The 18,469-nt window shown below is 59.5% G+C and overlaps 1 protein-coding gene across 1 annotated transcript; it reads right to left on the bottom strand.

The window, feature by feature from the left end:
- Positions 1–922: 922 nt before the first annotated feature.
- On the bottom strand, positions 923–5,913 carry LOC128847418 (major histocompatibility complex class I-related gene protein-like; the record flags this gene model as incomplete). The annotated part of the gene is made up of 6 exons (XM_054046804.1): positions 5,664–5,913; positions 4,066–4,332; positions 3,417–3,692; positions 2,768–3,043; positions 2,043–2,150; positions 923–954 (listed from the first exon to the last, which is right to left on the bottom strand). Coding segments are annotated over exons 1-6 (1,032 nt in total), but the record flags the coding sequence as incomplete, so codon positions are not given.
- Between the last annotated feature and the right edge of the window lie 12,556 nt (positions 5,914–18,469).

The following is an 18,469-nucleotide window of genomic DNA, read 5'->3' as shown; positions in this document are numbered from 1 at the left end:
TGGACCCCCCAGCACTTACCCCTGCTGGATCCTTTGCTGGATTCTTTGTCGCTGGCTGTGGGGAGAAGGGACAGGGTCAGCGTCTCCGAGCCCAGGGGCTGAGTGTGCTCCCGGGGTCACCGCCCCCCTCGGAGGGGTTCCAGCTCCACCCGTCCCGTTAGACCCGCCCTGTCCCGTTAGACCTGCCCTGGGCTCGCCTGGGGGGCCCTGACCCTGGGCGAGGAGGGGCCCATGTGGCAGGGCCCCGCTGTGGGATCTCAGGGACCGTCCCTCCCAGCTCAGCCGGGGGGAGCCTGGCCCCCGTGCCGGGCAAGGAGGGGCCCCTGGTTACCTGCTCTGCTCACAAATGACCCTCCTGGGGAGTGCAGGGTGAATCGCCAAGTCCCATTCACAGCCCCGTCCCCCGAGATCCCACCCCCGCCTGGTCTCCCTGCTGGGGCCCCTGACCGGGAACTGAAGGGTTAACGGGTCACCCCTCCTGCTCCATCATTAACCCCTTACCTTCCAGAGAGGCGCTGGAGTTCCGGTTGCCGGCTGTGGTGGGAGAAGGAGGGTTAGTGTCTCCTGAACCAGTGTCGGTGTCGGGAGGCAGACGTCTCCCTAGGAATCGATTCCACCCTTGCCCACCCCGTCCCGGGGCTCACCACCCCCGGCCTGCCCCAGACAGGGAACAGCATCACCCGGAGCTGCCCTGGGCAGAGCCAGACAAGAGGGGCCCCCTCGCCTGGCACAGCTCAGCCCGGAGACCAGAGGGGCCTGCACCCCGCAGAGGCGGGGGCATGTTGCGCGACGCAGGGGATTGCGGGTGACTGGCTGAGCAGGGGGCGATGGGGCATTAGCGCCCGGTCCTGGGGAGGGTCCCCGGGCTGGCCTGTGCCCCCTCCCCACACCTGCCAGCAGCCCGGACAGGCTCACACTAACCCTGAGCTGGAGTGTCGATGGCTCCGGTTTTCCCTGCAGAGACAAGGCAGATTGCAGTGAGTGCGGCCGCTCCTGGGACAGGAACCGGCTCAGACCCCGGGTGCTCAGCGCGCGACTCAGTGTCCCAGGGAAGCCGGGACAGGGTAAGGAAGGGAACAGAAAGACCCCCTGCACACACACAGATCCAGGGCCAGCTGCAGGTTTTTGCCACCACAAGCAGCCAAAAAAAACCAAAAAAACCCACAATCGCGATCTGCGGTGGCAATTCGGCGGGAGGTTCTTTGCTCCGAGCGGGAGTGAGGGACCATCCGCCGAACTGCCGCCGAATAGCTGGATGTGCCGCCCCTCCCTCCGGAGTGGCCACCCCAAGCACCTGCTTGCCAAGCTGGGGCCTGGAGCCGGCCCTGCACAGATCCCACCCCCACCTGGTCTCCCTGCTGGGGCCTCTGACCAGGAACTGAAGGGTTAACGGGTCACCCCTCCTGCTCCATCATTAACCCCTTACCTTCCAGAGAGGAGCTGGAGTCCCGGTTGCCCTGCCTGGAGATCCCCTGTCTGGCACGGCTCAGCCTGGAGACCAGAGGGGCCTGCACCCCGCAGAGCCGGGGGCACGTCGCGCCACGCAGGGGATTGCGGGTGACTGGCTGAGCAGGGGGCGATGGGGCGTTAGCGCCCGGTCCCAGGGGAGGGTCCCCGGGCTGGGCTGTGCACACCCCCACCACACACACACCCCTGCCAGCAGCATGGAGGGATCACACTCACCCTGAGCTGGAGTGTTGATGACTCCGGTTTTCCCTGCAGAGACAAGGCAGATTGCAGTGAGTGCGGCCGCTCCCGGGGCAGGAACCGGCTCTGACCCGCGTCCACGGCCCAGCACAGACCCCGGGGCTCAGCGCGCGACTCAGTGTCCCAGGGGAAGCCGGGCGTAAGGAAGGGAACAGAGAGACCCAGCGCCATCCGCCCCGTCTCTGGCTTCCCCGTCTCTGGCTACGGCCCGGCAGCAGCCCCCCGCGGGGCAGTCACACAACCCCAACGCAGGGGTCCCCCTCCAGATTGCTGCCGTCCCCAGGGCCCCATCGCACGCCCCACACTGAGAGGTGGCACCGCCGGCCCCCCATTACCTGAGCGCCGCCTCCTCCAGAGAACAAACCCAACTGTCCCAGCGAGCAGGGCAGCGCCAGCGACGGCCCCAATCAGCGCAGGGAGCGGGGCAGAGCGGGACGGGGGCTCTGCAAGGGAACAGAGAGTGAGACCCCCCCGCAAACACCATGTCCTTCCCATCCCCCATTCGCACCCCCGTGGCTGTCTCTTTACCCTACCCCGTGCTCCGTACCCCCGTGGTGAGTCTGTTCCGGGAACGTCCGTTATTCTTCAAACCGCAGCGGCCAGGGGAAGCGGGCGCCCTTCCCTGCTCCTTCCCGAGCGTCTCTTCTCCCCGGGGCCCAGGCCTCGCGTTCCCTTTTCAATCCTTTGTTAACAGGACTTTTCAACTCCCGCTAACTCGCAGGGGCCTGGCACCAGCTTCCCCGTGTTCTAAAGCCCGTTTCACCTCCAGCCGACGTTTCACTGCCCAGGATCCCGGCCCGGGCTGGGATCAGGCTGGCTCCGCGATCACGCCCCGCTTCATTTATCAGCTCCCTCCGGCTTTCCGGGGTGCCCCCTCCCCTCTGGTTCCTGTCTTAGCCTCCTCCCCTGCTAGCCACACGACCTGCCTGTCCTGCGGCTTCGCTCATTTTCTCCACCTGGGGAGGTGAGCAAAGTGCGTTACCGGTGGGGCTGTAGGGCCAGTCACCCTGTGACACCCCCCCGTCATGTCATCCAGCGTCCACACACCCCCCGGCCTTACCCCACGCAGTGTCGAGCGGCTTGGCCAGGCTCTCGTGCTCCACACGGCAGCGGTACAGGCCTCTCTCCTGGGGGTCGATCTCCACCGTGGCCCAGGCGTGGTAGGTCCCGTCCCCGTTGGGCAGGACCCCCCCTCGCCATGTCTCCTGCTCTCTGCTCTCCCCCTTTCGCAGCCAGGTCACGGCAATGTCCCGGGGGTAGAAGCCGTGGGCCCGGCAGGAGAGGGTGGTGGGGCCGCCAGGGGCATCTCTGCCGGTGACCCGCACGGCCGGGCGCTCTGGGGAGACAAGGGGGCAGAGGGGGAGGCCACTGGGTTAGGGCCCGTGAGCAGCACCCGGGTCCCTGAGCACCCCCATGGTCCAGTCGTTGGAAATCAGGAGAGGTCAGAGCCTGGGAAACACCCCACAGGGACTTGCCCCGCACAGGAGCCCAGGGGCAGGGGGAGATGGGACCTGCCTGGGGAGGGGTCTCTCTACCCTGCCGTCATGGCACAGAAGGGGACCCCCAAAAGGCTCCGCTGACCTCTTGGGGTCTTGCCCTGTAACCCAGCCCTGGGTCAATATAATTAGTGTCTCCGACAGGCCAGGGAGTGGGGGAGTCTCTGTGGGGGGGGGGTCCCGCTATCCGGATGGGCTCCCTGCCCCCCTCACCTCTCCTCTGCAGCGTCTCGTTCCCGTAGCTCAGGTATTTCTGCAGCCACTCGACGCATTTCTTCTCCAGATAGTCCCGCTGCTGCTGGCTCAGGTGCCTGTCGGCCTCCATCTTCCCCTTGGTGATCTCGGCCTCCTTGCTGGGCGCCACCCAGGCGTGGGTGAGGGTGTCGTAGGAGAGGAAATCCCGCCCGTTGTAGCCGTACTGCCGGAAGCCCCCCGTGCCGCCGTCCGCCCGCAGCTCACAGCCGTACATGTACTGGAAGGCGTGCAGGCCTGGAGAGACACGCACGGAGCCGGGTGAGGCCACAGCTCCGGCCACAGCGCCTGACGCGGCTCGTTAGACCTGACTCGGGGCCACGGCCCCTCGCTGCCCGGGGACGGGGTCACCATGGGGATGGGGATCTGGGCTAAACCCGGGGACGGGGTCACTGCCAGACCTGGGGATGGGGGATGGAGTCTCTGCTTAGGCCCAGGGATATGGGACAGGGTCACCACCGGGCCTGGGGTCACCACTGGGGCCAGGGATGGAGGATGGAGACAGAACAGGGCTCTGGGGTCCCTCCTAGGTCCCGGGCTCTGGGGTCCCTCCTAGGCCCAGTGTCTGGGGTCACCGCCAGGCCCCACGCTCCGGCCCCCAGTCCCTCACCCCCGCTCTGGTTGTAGCGCTCCATGGCGATGCGGACGTTGCCGTTGAAGGCCTCCTGCCAGCCCTTGGCGATCCAGGTCTGCCGGTCCCAGTACTCGGGCCCCTCGGCCTGGATCCAGGGGGCGCGAGGCTGGGCCTGCTTCACCTCGCTGTCGAAATGGAAGAAGAGCTGGTCGTCCAGGTACCCGACCACGGTGAACTGGGGCAGCCCCGGGCCGGGCTCCGACACCGCCGTGTAGAAATAGCGCAGCGAGTGCGGGCTTGGGTCTGCGGGGAGAGAGAGAGAGACCCTCCTGTCAGCCAGCAGCCCCCTTCCCTGCCCAGCCCCCAGGGCGAGCTGGGAACCCACCCCATACTTCAGGGGGGAGAGACCCCCTTCAGCCAACAGCCCCTTGCCCCATCCCAGCCCCCAGGGCGAGCCGGGAACCCACCCCACACTTCAGGGGGGAGAGACCCCCCTTCAGCCAACAGCCCCTTGCCCCATCCCAGCCCCCAGGGGTGAGCCGGGACCCCACACTCCATGGGGGAGAGACCCACCCCACAGCCAGCAGCCCCTCATCCCCTGTCCCATCCCAGCCCCTGGGGTGAGCCAGGACCCCACCCCACACTGCAGAAGGGAGACACACCCCCCATCAGCCAGCAGCCCGTTTCGTCCGGCCCAGCCCCCGGGGAGAGCCGGGACCCCACCCCACTGCAAGAGTGTAGATGGGGCCTATCTGTTGGGCCGGGGGTCCATGCAGTGCCCAGCGTGACGGGGGGCCCAATCTCAGTTGAGCAGGGTCCGCGCAGCACCTGGCATGACCAGGCCCCTTATCCTGACTTCTGGTCCCCATAAACATTCATTAACAGCAGCAATTCGTGTCTGGCAGCCTCACCCAACTCGCGCTGGGCGCTCACCAGATGGGGGCACGAAACCACAGGGGGGGGCTAGGCAGGGTGTCGGGGAGCAGCAGCCGTCACCGCAAAATCCAGCGTCCCACAGGGAGGGGCAAAGGGGGGGATGGGAGGGGAAACTGAGGCATAGCCAGAGGTCGTGACATGCCTAATGTCGTGGGGAAGGAAGTGGAGCAGGGCTGACCCTGAACCGGGGGTTCCCACAAAGACAGACAGCGGGGAAAGGGTTAAACATTGGCAGTTTGACTCTGACCCCCCCCTTCGGATCAGGAGCTGAGCCCAGCTGGGACGGGAGCCCTGCTCCCTGTACCACCCCCCCCGGTAACAACTGGCAGAGATCCCCCACTCCCCGTAGCCGTACCGCTCCCCGGGCCACCCCCTCTTTCCCCGGGACACCCGGCTATAGGGGTCGGGGGAGTGCCAGTGCCCAGCTAGCCACCCGGGGCTCGATTCTGGCCTCGCACTAGTTTTACACCCCCCCCGATCTCAGCGGCTCGCTCCTGATTCACAGTCAGGTGGCCGAGAGCAGAATGGGGCCCTGGGGGGGTCTGGATTTGAGCCCCAAAGCCCCTCAACCCAATACAAGCATTTCCTGCCCCCTGGCTCATCCCCCTCGACACCCCGCAGCACAGGTCACCACTGCCCCTAATGGGACAGGATCCTGCCCCTCCCCCCGTGCTGGGGGGTAGCACCCCAATACTCACAGGAACAGCCCCCTGGGACGGCAAAGACCCCCAGCAGGAGGAGAGGGAGGGGGAGGGGGACAGGCACGGCCATGCTGAGCCCAGTCACTCTCCCCCTATATCGGCCGGGACGCTCCCCACTGGGCTCCCCAACAGAGCGACTCTCCGGGCACACCCTGCCCCTGGCCTCGCCCCGGGGACTTTGCCCCAGGAAGCGCTGGGCCAGCCGAGAAAGCCCCACAAGGGATCAGCTACCCCATCCCCTGGGACCGAGCAGAGCCCGTCTGCCAGCTGGAGACGGAAAGTGAAAGTGTCACAGAGGGTGGCACCTCCCCCATAAGGTAAACACCTGGCTGGGCAGGGAGGTGTAATGGTTGGAACCAGGGGAGGGGCTGGGAGCCAGGACTCCTGGGTTCTCTCCCTGGCTCTGGGACAGCAGTGGGTGCTGGTGCGTTAGAGCAGGGGGGGCTGGGAGCCAGGACTCCTGGGTTCTCTCCCCAGCTCTGGGAGGGGAGTGGGGGCTGGTGGGTTAGAGCGGGGGGGCTGGGAGCCAGGACTCCTGGGTTCTCTCCCCAGCTCTGGGAGGGGAGTGCGGGCTGGCGGTTAGAGTCTGGAGAGGACACCTCTCACCCATTCAGGGTCATTTCCTATATTTGTGCAGCCTTCAGCTCTACTCACACTGGGCCCAGGACCCTGTGACCCCCCCCACACACACACACAGGCCCAGTAATGCACACAGGCCTCAGTCAGGGTCAGGGCCCCGTCGCGCCGGGCGCTGCACAAACTCTGACCCAGATGTTGCCAGTCGGTGTTGGGCCGGTTCGAGTTTGAACTTTTTGAATCTTAACCTCCGTGGACACAAAATAATTGTCTGTCCCCCCCCCCAGCCCCCCATTTCCCAGCCCGGTGAACACTGAAATCAACACACATTTGACAATACCGACAAATACAAATGACAACAGGATAAACCTGCGATTCTGCCAAGCCCACGTGTGACTGGGGAACCGGTCCCGGCCCCCCCCAGCCCAGCCTGGGCCCCGATCCCAGCGGCCCCAGGACCCCACCCCCGGGGGGACCCCCAGGTACTCACGGGGGTCCCGTCCCTTGCCGGCGAGGGCCCCCAGGGGCAGGAGGAGGAACAAACACAGGCTGGTCTCCCGGCCCCCCATCCCCAGGGGAGTCCTTCGCTCCGACAGCTGCGCCCCCCCCCCCGGCCGCAGCTCACTGATCCCCGGCGCGCAGCGCCGAGCACTCAGCCTCTGCCGGGATTGGCCGAGAGGGGCCGGTCCCGCCAATAGCGACAGACGGAGCCAGCGCGTCACCGGTCTCCGGGCAGAACCCGCCCGGGCAGCTTGACGGGGCGGCTGGTAACAGAGCAGCCTTAGCCCCGTCCCGGGAGTCCCGCAGGCCGGGCCCCCGAGGGGGCGGGGCTGGGAGCTCGGGGAGGGGAGTGGGGGCTAGTGGTCAGAGCAGGGGACGGCTGGGAGCCAGGACTCCTGGGTTCTCTTCCCAGCTCTGGGAGGGGAGCGGGGGGGCTGGTGGGTCAGAGCAGGGGACGGCTGGGAGCCAGGACTCCTGGGTTCTCTCCCCGGCTCTGGGAGGGGAGTGGGGGCTGGTGGTTAGAGCCGGGGGGAGGGGGGGCTGGGAGCCAGGACTCCTGGGTTCTCTCCCCAGCTCTGGGAGGGGAGTGGGGGCTGGTGGTTAGAGCGGGGGGGGGAGGGGCTGGGAGCCAGGACTCCTGGGTTCTCTCCCCAGCTCTGGGAGGGGAGGGGAGGTGGGGCTGGTGGTCAGAGCAGGGGGGGCTGGGAGCCAGGACTCCTGGGTTCTCCCCGGCTCTGGGAGAGGAGTGGGGGCTACTGGTCAGAGCAGGGCTCCCTGGCTCCATGTTCTACCCTGTTCCTGACCCACTGAAGAAACGGGCCCTGGTCACGTTCCATCCCAGGGCGTCTCTACACCGGGGATACCGCCCTGGGGGCTGCGAATTCATCCGTGTGTGAGGCTGCAGCTGCTCTGTAACGCACCCGAGAGCAGGGGGTATAACCCCCCTAGGTTACCCCGGGACGGACACCCTGGGCTCTAGGAAAGCTGGGGGTGAGGGAGGGGAACTGGCCCCCAGTGTCTAGGTCTGGCCCGGCAGCAGCTGCCCCAGGGGCTCTGGCTCAGCCAGTCGCACAGCGCTGGGGGCTGGATGCTGCTCCGCTGGGCGGCAGGGCCCAGCTGGTCCCCGATCCCCCATCCCAGGCCCCCTACCTGAGCATCTTTCTCCACAGCGACAGTCACCCCAGTGCCCAGCCCCAGAGGGGCGCCCGGCTCCGGGAGCAGGGAGTGAGGGGGATCCCAGAATCCTCTCCCCTGTTACGGGTCAGTCCCCGTCGCCCATGGGCCGGGCTCACCCCCTCCTTCCAAACACCCCCTCGTACCCCAGCCAGCAACCACCCCCCCCGGCCTCACCCCACACAGCGACACAGGCCCAGAGTGAGGGGCCTAGAGGATCACAGGGGCAGGGGTGTCCCCAAAGGGGTGGGAGGAAGGGCAGGCTGCAGGCAGAGTGGGGGGGATGAGGGTCCCCTGTGTTCCTGGCCCCCTCACCTCTTCACTGCAGCTTCCCCCCCCCCCCCGTCCTCCAGGTGTTTCCTGAGCCACTCGCAGACCGGCTCCAGGCTCATCCTCCCTCCATTGGCATGTGTGTGTGTGTGGGGGGGGTTCGCTCTTCTCACCCCCAGCCCAGCAGGGGGGTCGGGGCTGTAGCCTCCCCATCATCTGTTCTGTGGGACCCTCCTGGTGCTGCCGGGCCTGTGCTGGAGGGTGAGATGGTCTGGAACCCACACCCAGCTGGGCACCAGCCTGCACCGACCCCCCCCATCCAACCCCCCAGACCTTGGGGGAAAGGCGTGTCTGGGCCCAGCCGTACCCGGCCGGCTCCCGTCCCTGCCCCAGGGTGAACCAGATCTGAGCTCGGGGGGTACAAACCCCAGCCCGGGATTGGATCTTTCCTGGGGTCTCTCTGACCCCATTCACACTAACCCCCCGGCATCCTCCCACGTTGGAGCCGACGGAGCTCGCTTAGACTTTGATTTTACCCAGCAGGAATCCGCAGGCCTGTGTCCTGGAATATTGGGGGGCCCTTAGCCTACAGGTCAACCCAGCACCCCCATTTGAGACAGCCTGCACCAGTGACAGGATCCCCCCTTGTCCCAGACCCTGCGGCCCGGTGGAGAGATGCTGGGGTCTCCGCGCTGGACTCAATCCGTCTCTCCGGGTGAGTGACTCCCCCGACGGTCCCATTCAGCAGCGCACTTTGCCTGTTCATCACCCCCAATCTCCCATCCCGCCCCACAGCGCCCGATCCACCGTCGGTGCCATGGGACGAAGCTCCCCAGACCCTCACGGGGCGAAGACCCCCAAGAGCAGCTCCGTGAGCTCTGCACTGTCTGGTTTCATGTTCACTGGGATGGTGAGAATCCCTCCTCCCCCAGCCCCAAAGTGAGCTGAGAACAGACTAAGCTGTATGACGGGGAACTCCCCCTCCCCGCAGGGACTGGCTGAGGGGAGACCTCGCTCCAGCAGGGACAGAGACACCCCCAGTCCAGGCACCATGTGTGGAGGGCAGCCCAGCGAATTTCAGGGGGCAGAGCTGCTAGGGGCTGGGCAATCCAGCTAGGGAAGGGGGATTTAAAATTAAGTAGCCTTTGCACTGCTCTGAGAGACGCTCACTGCGCCAGGGAGCTGGGCTCATCCTGTCCCTGCTCCGTGCCTCAGTTTCCCCTCTGTTGGAGAAGGATGACAATACCCACCTCTGTAAAGAGCTTGGAGATCTGTGGATGACAAGCTCTGTGGAGGGGCTGAGAACTGCCCACGGGCTGCAGGACTGGGCCCTGGATTTGAGGCGTTTAAATAACAGGTAGCCATGGTGATGAAACAAGCCTTTATTTCCAGGGTACAAACATCTCGTCTGTAACTAGCAGACGGGCTCTGGAGATCACGTCACTGTTTGCAGAAACCTCCATCCTGTGCATTACAATAGTGCCTGCCAGCCAGTCACGGCCCAGGGCCCCGGTGCCAGGCGCTGGACAGACAGGTCCTGCCCCAAGGAGTTGGCAATCTACACAGACAGGACAGTAACTGCGGCAGGGGACACTGAGGCACAGAGATGGCAAATGCCTTGTCCACATTCACCCAGTGGCAGGGCTGGGAAGAGAACCGGAGTCTCCTGAGGTTAGGACCTGATCCTATTCCCCACCCGCCTTTGGGCTAAGTTCCGGTGCCAGAAACACACAGCTACGAAGTCATTTCAGTGGCTTGTCCGGACCTGGGTTCCACCATCCTGGGCTCATCACTGACTCCTGGCGGCCGGCAGAAGCAATTCAGCCATGGAGTTAACCCCGGGTGAAGGATCTGTTGTGGGGGGGGGGCAAACGGGAGAACTCCAGGGCGCATTAGGGATGACGCTCAAGGGGTTACAAGGAGTAACTCAGTCAGGGGTCCGGTTCTGGGCATTTGCAGCCCAAACCCAGAACCACCAGGAGGTCGCACTAGGTTATCAAGAGTCACTGAGAGCAGGCCATAAAACTCCAGGGAAAGGCTATTGTTTCAATGCCGTGCACAACTGGCCTGTGGAACTCACTGCCACAGGATGCAGCTGACATTAAGAGCTTAGCAGGACTGGACGCTCCTATGGCTAAGGAGAGCATCCAATGCCGAGTGGTTTTTTTTAAAACTGACGCCTAGAAACAGGTTATTCCACAATTGTCCACTAGGGGGCATCCTACACCTGGAGCAGCTGGCATTGGCCACTAGCAGAGACGGGATACCGGGGTAGATGGGCCTGTGGCAGGGCCATGCCCCCTTGTGGCACAGCGCAGCCCTGCTGGCACCTTGCCCTCAGTCCCGTGCCAGTTCCCCCGATAACGCGTTCACTGCCGAGTACTCAGCGTAACGTTCCCCTTTCCGGGGCGCCGCGTGCTGAGTCTATGAAGTAGCCTCTATTGGCCCTTCCGGCCTAGACCCTTCCCTCTTGGGGTTCCCAACTCCCCCTAGCTCCAGGTCCCCGGGCCCCTCTGAGCCAGGGAGCCCCATCTGTGCCCCTGCAACCCCTGGCCTCTCTGGGGAGCCTTTTCCACGGGCCATCTCCTGCCCTGCTCCCATAGCACCATCCCCCGGTAAGGGATCCCCCAGCCCTCCTCCGTGGGGCCGGCCCCTGATTCTCACAGGTACCCTGGACCACCAGTGTCTGGGTTCCAGCCCCCCTCCCTCCCCCGAACCGCTCCTCTTGCCCGGCCCAGAGTCAGCTAACAGCTGGGTTTTCTCCTTGTCGGGCCTAGAGGATTAAATCTCACCCCTGAATAGGCTGTCTTGATATTCCTTTCATTAGCAGCCCTATAGCAACGGTCTAATGGAACAGCTGGCGTGAAATCAGGCCCAGACCAGACTAAAGGGCAGAATCACCTTTCCATGAACCTGCACCGTCGTAAAGACTGTAACGGCCTTTCCCCTCCTCCTTCCTGAGCCAGAACCCCCTCTGGAGCCAGGGATTCAGTCACTTCTGTCTGAAGAAGGCATAGAGCAGTGAGACGAGATGGCAAACGGACACCCCCACACTCCAGTATTCGAGAGAGAGTCAGTTATTCACCCACCCCTCCCTTGTGCTTGGACAGCTCCTACGCGGAAGCCACGATCCTGGCTAAAACATCCACAGAATCGGGCATAAGATGTAATTCGATCACGGGCTCCAGTCAGGTTTCGTTTTAACCCAAATATGTTCATCGCTCTCTGAAAAGTTGCATGGAAGTTTACAAACGAAGGCCAGCGTGTAAGTCTTGTGTCACGTTAAACACAGTCCTAGTAGCTACGACTCGGCCGTGCAAGGGACCACTCACTGTCCAGGGGGGATGAGGTTACAGCTATTACACCAGATTCCCTTCCTGCTGGGGAGATCTCTCATCTCTACACTAAACCAGACCCTGGTGCCGTTCTTGTAATGGAAACACTTTGAGATGTACGCCAAGAAGTGAATTAATGTCCAAGTTCACACCAAGGTTCCCAGGTTTAAATTAGAATTTAATTCTCAAGGTACCAATTCTCAATTCTTTTTTGGTAACAAAATCCTACAATTTGCCTGAATACATTTAGCTAAATGTGTTATCATTTGTGTTTGTAATTAGTTTTTTTTATTAGCTTAGAAATAGTGTTTGGTCTTAGTATGAGAGTTAATGTGGAAATGTATCTTTACATTCTACTGATCTAGAAATCATCGATAAAGGAATTGTTATTTTAATTATAAATATGATATTAAACATGAGTTAGAAATATAATGTTTGCTTTTTTTTACTAATGTTTTTAAGTTCTTGAGGATAATACCTGGGATAGCCAGATTATTTTAGTAACTGGGAATTAAGAGATTGTTTTGATAATAAACCTACAAGTTGTTTAAAATTAGAATCAAATTGGGGAAAACTTCTTATTCTTAAGAGAAAGATGGAATGACCTCTCCTCAAATTAAAGTTAAGAACAAGCAGAAAAAAGAACAAACCTTGAAACTCTGCAGTTAAGCAAAGCTCCCAGAACGTAATTACCACGTTACATCAGAAGCTTTCGTTCTGTGCTGAAATGGCGCAGGAAGTAACAACAGGAAGTTGAGCCAAACGACTTTTAAACGATTTGGTCAGTGTATATTTGAATTAACAGCGCTGACGAAGCCGCTAAGGAATTCCCAGGGGAGGCTGGACGCCCTGGAAAGGTGGATATTTCTGGATCCAGCACGCCAGCTGGGTGGGTAAGAAACATGCAGTGACAATTTGACCTGCCAAGTGGACAAATTTACAATTTGCAACTGAATCTGCACCTATCCCCAAATCCGGGCCTGCCCAATGGCCGATGATTGACGCAATAAATTGATCGGTTTTTGGAACCGAGCCAGCCCCTCAATACAACTGAACAGAAAAATAAGTGTATACAAAACGTTGCAAAATCCCAGTTCGTTGGATCTCTCCGCTAAGAGACCCAACTCTCTTCCCCTGAGAGCAGCCTTCATCTAAAGCCCCCTGGAACGCCCGGGCGTCTCGCTCCCGACTCGGGAAGAGCCCTCCTACGCACGTAAGCCAAGGTCAGGGACTTTGCTTTCCCAAGAGGGCCTCTCTTTTAACGAAAAGTCCTTTATGGACGAGAACCTGGGTTTTGGAACCTTAGAGGTCTGAAGTCCCAAATACACAGAACCCGAGGAAAGAAAGAGCTTGTCTGACAAGCCAAACCTAACTATGTAAAAATACAATAATCAATCCCCACCCCCAGCATCACCCCCGGAGACTCTGGATACCAAAGGAAGGTGAGAGAACCCCCCTGTGCACTAAAGCACGGGACGATTGCACAGGCCGTGTTCTCGGCGACGGTTCCACAGGGAGCTTCTGTGCTTTGCAGGAGCCAGAATTTGGCCCTGTAAAGCACAAATCTTGTCTTTTGAGAACCACGTCCTCCCTCGTAGTTCAGATTCGTGTCCCAGAAATCCAGACCGTTGTTCTGGATCTTTCCACTGAAATTCTTAAACGTAACAGCGTCCACAGATCCCACTAAAATATCCTGGTTCCAAAGAAATGCCAAGCAAAACCACACTAAAACGTGGGGGGGGAGGACCACTGAAATAGCCTTCAGATTTGAAATCTCCTAAGGGTATGTCTACACTACGAAATTAGTTCGAATTTATAGAAGCCGGTTTTATTGAAATCGGTTGTATACAGCCGATTGTGTATGTCCACACAATAAAATGCTCTAGGTGCTCTAGTCGGCAGACCGCGTCCACAGTACGAGGCTAGCGTCGACTTCCGGAGCATTGCACTATGGGTAGCTATCCCACAGCTATCCCACAGTTCCCGCAGTCTCCGCCGCCCCTTGGAATTCTGGGTTGAGATCCCAATGCCCGGATGATGCAAAACAGTGTCGCGGGCGGTTCTGGGTACATGTCGTCAGGCCCCTCCCTCCCCCGTCACAGCAACGGCAGACAATAGATTCGCGCCCTTTTATCTGGGTTAGTTACCTGGGTTACCTGTGCAGACAACATGGAGCCCGCTCAGCACAGCTGAGCTCACCGTCACCATATATCCTCTTGGTGCCGGCAGACGTGGGACTGCATTGCTACACAGCAGCAGCTGCTAACTGCCTTTTGGCGGTAGACGGTGCAGTAGACTGGTAGCCTTCATCGGCGATCTGGGTGCTGGCAGCCGTGGGGCTTGCCTTTTGGCAGTAAATGGTGTATTATGACTGTTAGCCGGCCTATTACAAGTCGGGTCATCGCACATTAGCAGAGTCTTCCCTGAGCAGCAGCTCGTGCAATAGGCCTGAAGACCATCGTCATACACCGCCCCGTATTTGCTGCCAAGCACCCAGAAAGATGCCGAGGGCTATCAGTCACGCTGCACCGTCGTCTTAAGATGTAAAAAATAGATTTTCTCTGTATTCATTTGCTTCCCCCTCCCTCCGTCAAATCAACGGCCTGCTAAACCCAGGGTTTTCAGTTTAATCTTTGGGGGGGACCAGTCTGTGACAGTTGTTTGTGTCTCTCCCTGATGCACAGCCACCGTTCTTTATTTTAATTCCCTGTGCCTGTACGCCATGTCGTCACTCGGCCCCCCTCCCTCCTTCCCCTAGGCCGTCAGATACTACGTTTGCGCCACAGCTCGAGCCGCGAAGCGGTTCACGCCTTTTCTTTGAATTCTGGGTTGAGATCCCAATGCCCGGATGATGCAAAACAGTGTCGCGGGCGGTTCTGGGTACATGTCGTCAGGCCCCTCCCTCCCCCGTCACAGCAACGGCAGACAATAGATTCGCGCCTTTTTACCTGGGTTACCTGGGTTACCTGTGCAGACAACATGGAGCCCGCTCAGCACAGCTGAGCTCACCGTCACCATATGTCCTCTGGGTGCCGGCAGACGTGGGACTGCATTGCTACACAGCAGCAGCTGCTAACTGCCTTTTGGCAGTAGACGGTGTAGCATGAGTGATAGCCGTGGGGCTGGCAGCCGTAGGGCTGCATTGCACCAGCCCCTTCCAGGCGATGGTATATTATGACTGGTACCCGTCGTCGTCGTACTGGAGTGGCTGTCAATCATGGCCACCTGGGCAGACATGCTACTGTCTCGATGATGACGGTTACCAGTCATAATGTACTATTTTCTGCCAATTGCCCAATATTGTCTGCTAAGCACCCAGAAGAGGCCGAGGGCGATGCTGGGTGCTGGCGGACGTGGGGCTGGCAGACATGGGGCTGCATTGCTACACAGCAGCAGCCCCTTGCCTTTTGGCAGATGATGGTATATTATGATTGGTACCCATCATCATCATACTGGTATGGCTGTCACTCATGCTGCAGCGTCGGCTGCCACCTTAAGATGTAAAAAATAGATTTATTCTGTGTTCATTTGCTTCCCCTTCCTCCGTGAAATCAACGGCCTGCTAAGCCCAGGGTTTCCAGTTTAATCTTTGGGGGGACCATTCTGTGTGACAGTTGTTTGTGTTTCTCCCTGTTCCTGTACCTGTACGCCATGTCGTCACTTGGCCCTCCCTCCCTCCCTCCCTCCCTCCCGCCCTCCTTCTCCTGGTCCATCAGATACTACTTTCGCGCCTTTTTTCTGACCAGGCGCCATAGCTAGCACTGGGATCATGGAGCCCGCTCAGATCACCGCGGCAATTATGAGCACTATGAACACCACGCGCATTGTCCTGGAGTATATGCAGAGCCAGAACATGCCAAGGCGAAACCCGGACCAGGCGAGGAGGCGATTGCAGCACGGCGACGAGAGTGATGAGGAAATTGACATGGCCATAGACCTCTCACAAGGCACAGGCCCCAGCAATGTGGAAATCATGGTGTCACTGGGGCAGGTTGATACCGTGGAACGCCGATTCTGGGCCCGGGAAACAAGCACAGACTGGTGGGATCGCATCGTGCTGCAGGTATGGGACGATTCCCAGTGGCTGCGAAACTTTCGCATGCGTAAGGCCACTTTCATGGAACTTTGTGACTTGCTTTCCCCTGCCCTGAAGCGCCAGAATACCAAGATGAGAGCAGCCCTCACAGTTGAGAAGCGAGTGGCGATAGCCCTGTGGAAGCTTGCAACGCCAGACAGCTACCGGTCAGTCGGGAATCAATTTGGAGTGGGCAAATCTACGGTGGGGGCTGCTGTGATCCAATTTGCCAGGGCAATGAAAGACCTGGTGATAGCAAGGGTAGTGACTCTGGGCAACGTGCAGTCAATAGTGGATGGTTTTGCTGAAATGGGATTCCCAAACTGTGGCGGGGCCATAGACGGAACCCATATCCCTATCTTGTCACCGGAGCACCAAGCCACCGACTACGTAAACCGCAAGGGGTACTTTTCAATGCTGCTGCAAGCCCTGGTGGATCACAAGGGACGTTTCACCAACATCAACGTGGGATGGCCGGGAAAGGTACATGATGCTCGCGTCTTCAGGAACTCTGCTCTGTTTCGAAAGCTGGAGGAAGGGACTTTCTTCCCGGACCAGAAAGTGACCATTGGGGATGTTGAAATGCCTATCGTGATCCTTGGGGACCCAGCCTACCCCTTAATGCCATGGCTCATGAAGCCGTACACAGGCAGCCTGGACAGGAGTCAGGACCTGTTCAACTACAGGCTGAGCAAGTGCCGAATGGTGGTGGAATGTGCATTTGGACGTTTAAAAGCGCGCTGGCGCAGCTTACTGACTCGCTCAGACCTCAGCGAAAAGAATATCCCTATTGTTATTGCTGCTTGCTGTGCGCTCCACAATATCTGTGAGAGTAAGGGGGAGACCTTTATGGCGGGGTGGGAGGTTGAGGCAACTCGCCTGGCCGCTGATTACGCGCAGCCAGACACCAGGGCGGTTAGAGGAGCACAGCAGGGCGCGGTGCGCATCAGAGAAGCTTTGAAAACGAGTTTTGTGACTGGCCAGGCTACTGTGTGAAACTTCTGTTTGTTTCTCCTTGATGAACCCTCCAACCCCCCCCCCCGACCCGGTTCACTCTACTTCCCTGTAAACCAACCACCCCACCCCACCCTCCCCTCCCCCTTGCAGAGGCAATAAAGTCATTGTTTTTTCACATTCATGCATTCTTTATTAGTTCCTTACAGAGGTAGGGGGATAATTGCCAAGGTAGCCTGGGATGGGTGGGGGAGGAGGGATGGAAAAGGACACACTGCATTTTAAAACTTTAACTCTTATTGAAGGCCAGCCTTCTGATGCTTTGGCGATCATCTGGGGTGGAGTGACTGGGTGGACGGAGGCCCCCCCACCGTGTTCTTGGGCGTCTGGGTGAGGAGGCTATGGAACTTGGGGAGGAGGGCTGTTGGTTACACAGGGGCTGTAGCGGCGGTCTCTGCTCCTGCTGCCTTTCCTGCAACTCAACCATACGCTCGAGCATATCACTTTGATGCTCCAGCAGACGGAGCATTGCCTCTTGCCGTCTGTCTGCAAGCTGACGCCACCTATCGTCTTCAGCCCGCCACTTGCTCTGTTCTTCCCGCGATTCAGCCCGCCACCTCTCCTCTCGTTCATATTGGGCTTTTCTCATCTCCGTCATTGACTGCCTCCACGCATTCTGCTGTGCTCTATCAGCCTGGGCGGACATCTGCAGCTCCGTGAACATCTCGTCCCTCGTCTTACGTTTTCTCTTTCTAATGTTCACGAGCCTCTGCGAAGGAGAAACATTTGCAGCTGGTGGAGGAGAAGGGAGAGGTGGTTAAAAAGGACACATTTTAGGGAACAATGGGTACACTCTTTCATTACAAGGTCGCATATTTCGGCTTGCAGGCAGCCATCGTAGGCCACAGTGTTTTGGCTTTTTTAACCTTCTTAACATGCGGGAAAGGTTGCAAACAGCAGCGCATTTCCCATATCAAGGATGAATTGGGTTGTCCATTTAAAATGGGGTTTCAATGTAAAAGGAGGGGGCTGCGGTTTCCCGGTTAACATGCGGCACAAACACAAGTAAACCACCCCCCCCCCCACACACACACACGATTCTCTGGGATGATCACTTCACCCCTCCCCCCCACCGCGTGGTTAACAGCGGGGAACATTTCTGGTCAGAAGAGCAGGAACGGGCGCCTCTGAATGTCCCCCTTAATAAAATCACCCCATTTCAACCAGGAGAGCTTTCTGGAGATGTCCCTGGAGGATTTCCGCCCCATCCCCATACACGTTAACAGACTTGCTTGCTTTTTTTTTGTAATGTTTACAAATATTTACAAAGTTACACTCACCAGAGGTCTCCTGTGTGCCCTGAGGGTCTTGGGTGAGTTCGGGGGTTACTGGTTCCAGGTCCAGGGTCACAAACATATCCTGGCTGTTGGGGAAACCGGTTTCTCCGCTTCCTTGCTGCTGTGAGCTACCTACAGTACCTCCATCGTCATCTTCCTCGTTCCCCGAACCGTCTTCCCTGTGTGTTTCTCCAGTGAGAGAGTCATAGCACACGGTTGGGGTAGTGGTGGCTGCACCCCCTAGGATCGCATGCAGCTCCGCGTAGTAGCGGCAAGTTTGCGGCTCTGCCCCGGACCTTCCGTTTGCTTCTCTGGCTTTGTGGTAGGCTTGCCTTAGCTCCTTAATTTTCACGCGGCACTGCTGTGTGTCCCTGTTATGGCCTCGGTCCTTCATGGCCTTGGAGATCTTTTCTAATACTTTTCCATTTCTTTTACTGCTACGGAGTTCAGCTATCACTGCTTCATCTCCCCATATGGCGAGCAGATCTCGTACCTCCCGTTCGGTCCATGCTGGAGCTCTTTTGCGATCCTGGGAGGACTCCATGACGGTTACCTGTGCTGATGAGCTCTGCGTGGTCACCT

This window comes from Malaclemys terrapin, chromosome 13, assembly GCF_027887155.1.
Source record: "Malaclemys terrapin pileata isolate rMalTer1 chromosome 13, rMalTer1.hap1, whole genome shotgun sequence".
NCBI lineage: Eukaryota > Metazoa > Chordata > Testudines > Emydidae > Malaclemys > Malaclemys terrapin.
Note: the sequence above shows the minus strand (reverse complement) of the source record. Positions and strands in the feature narration are given on the sequence as shown.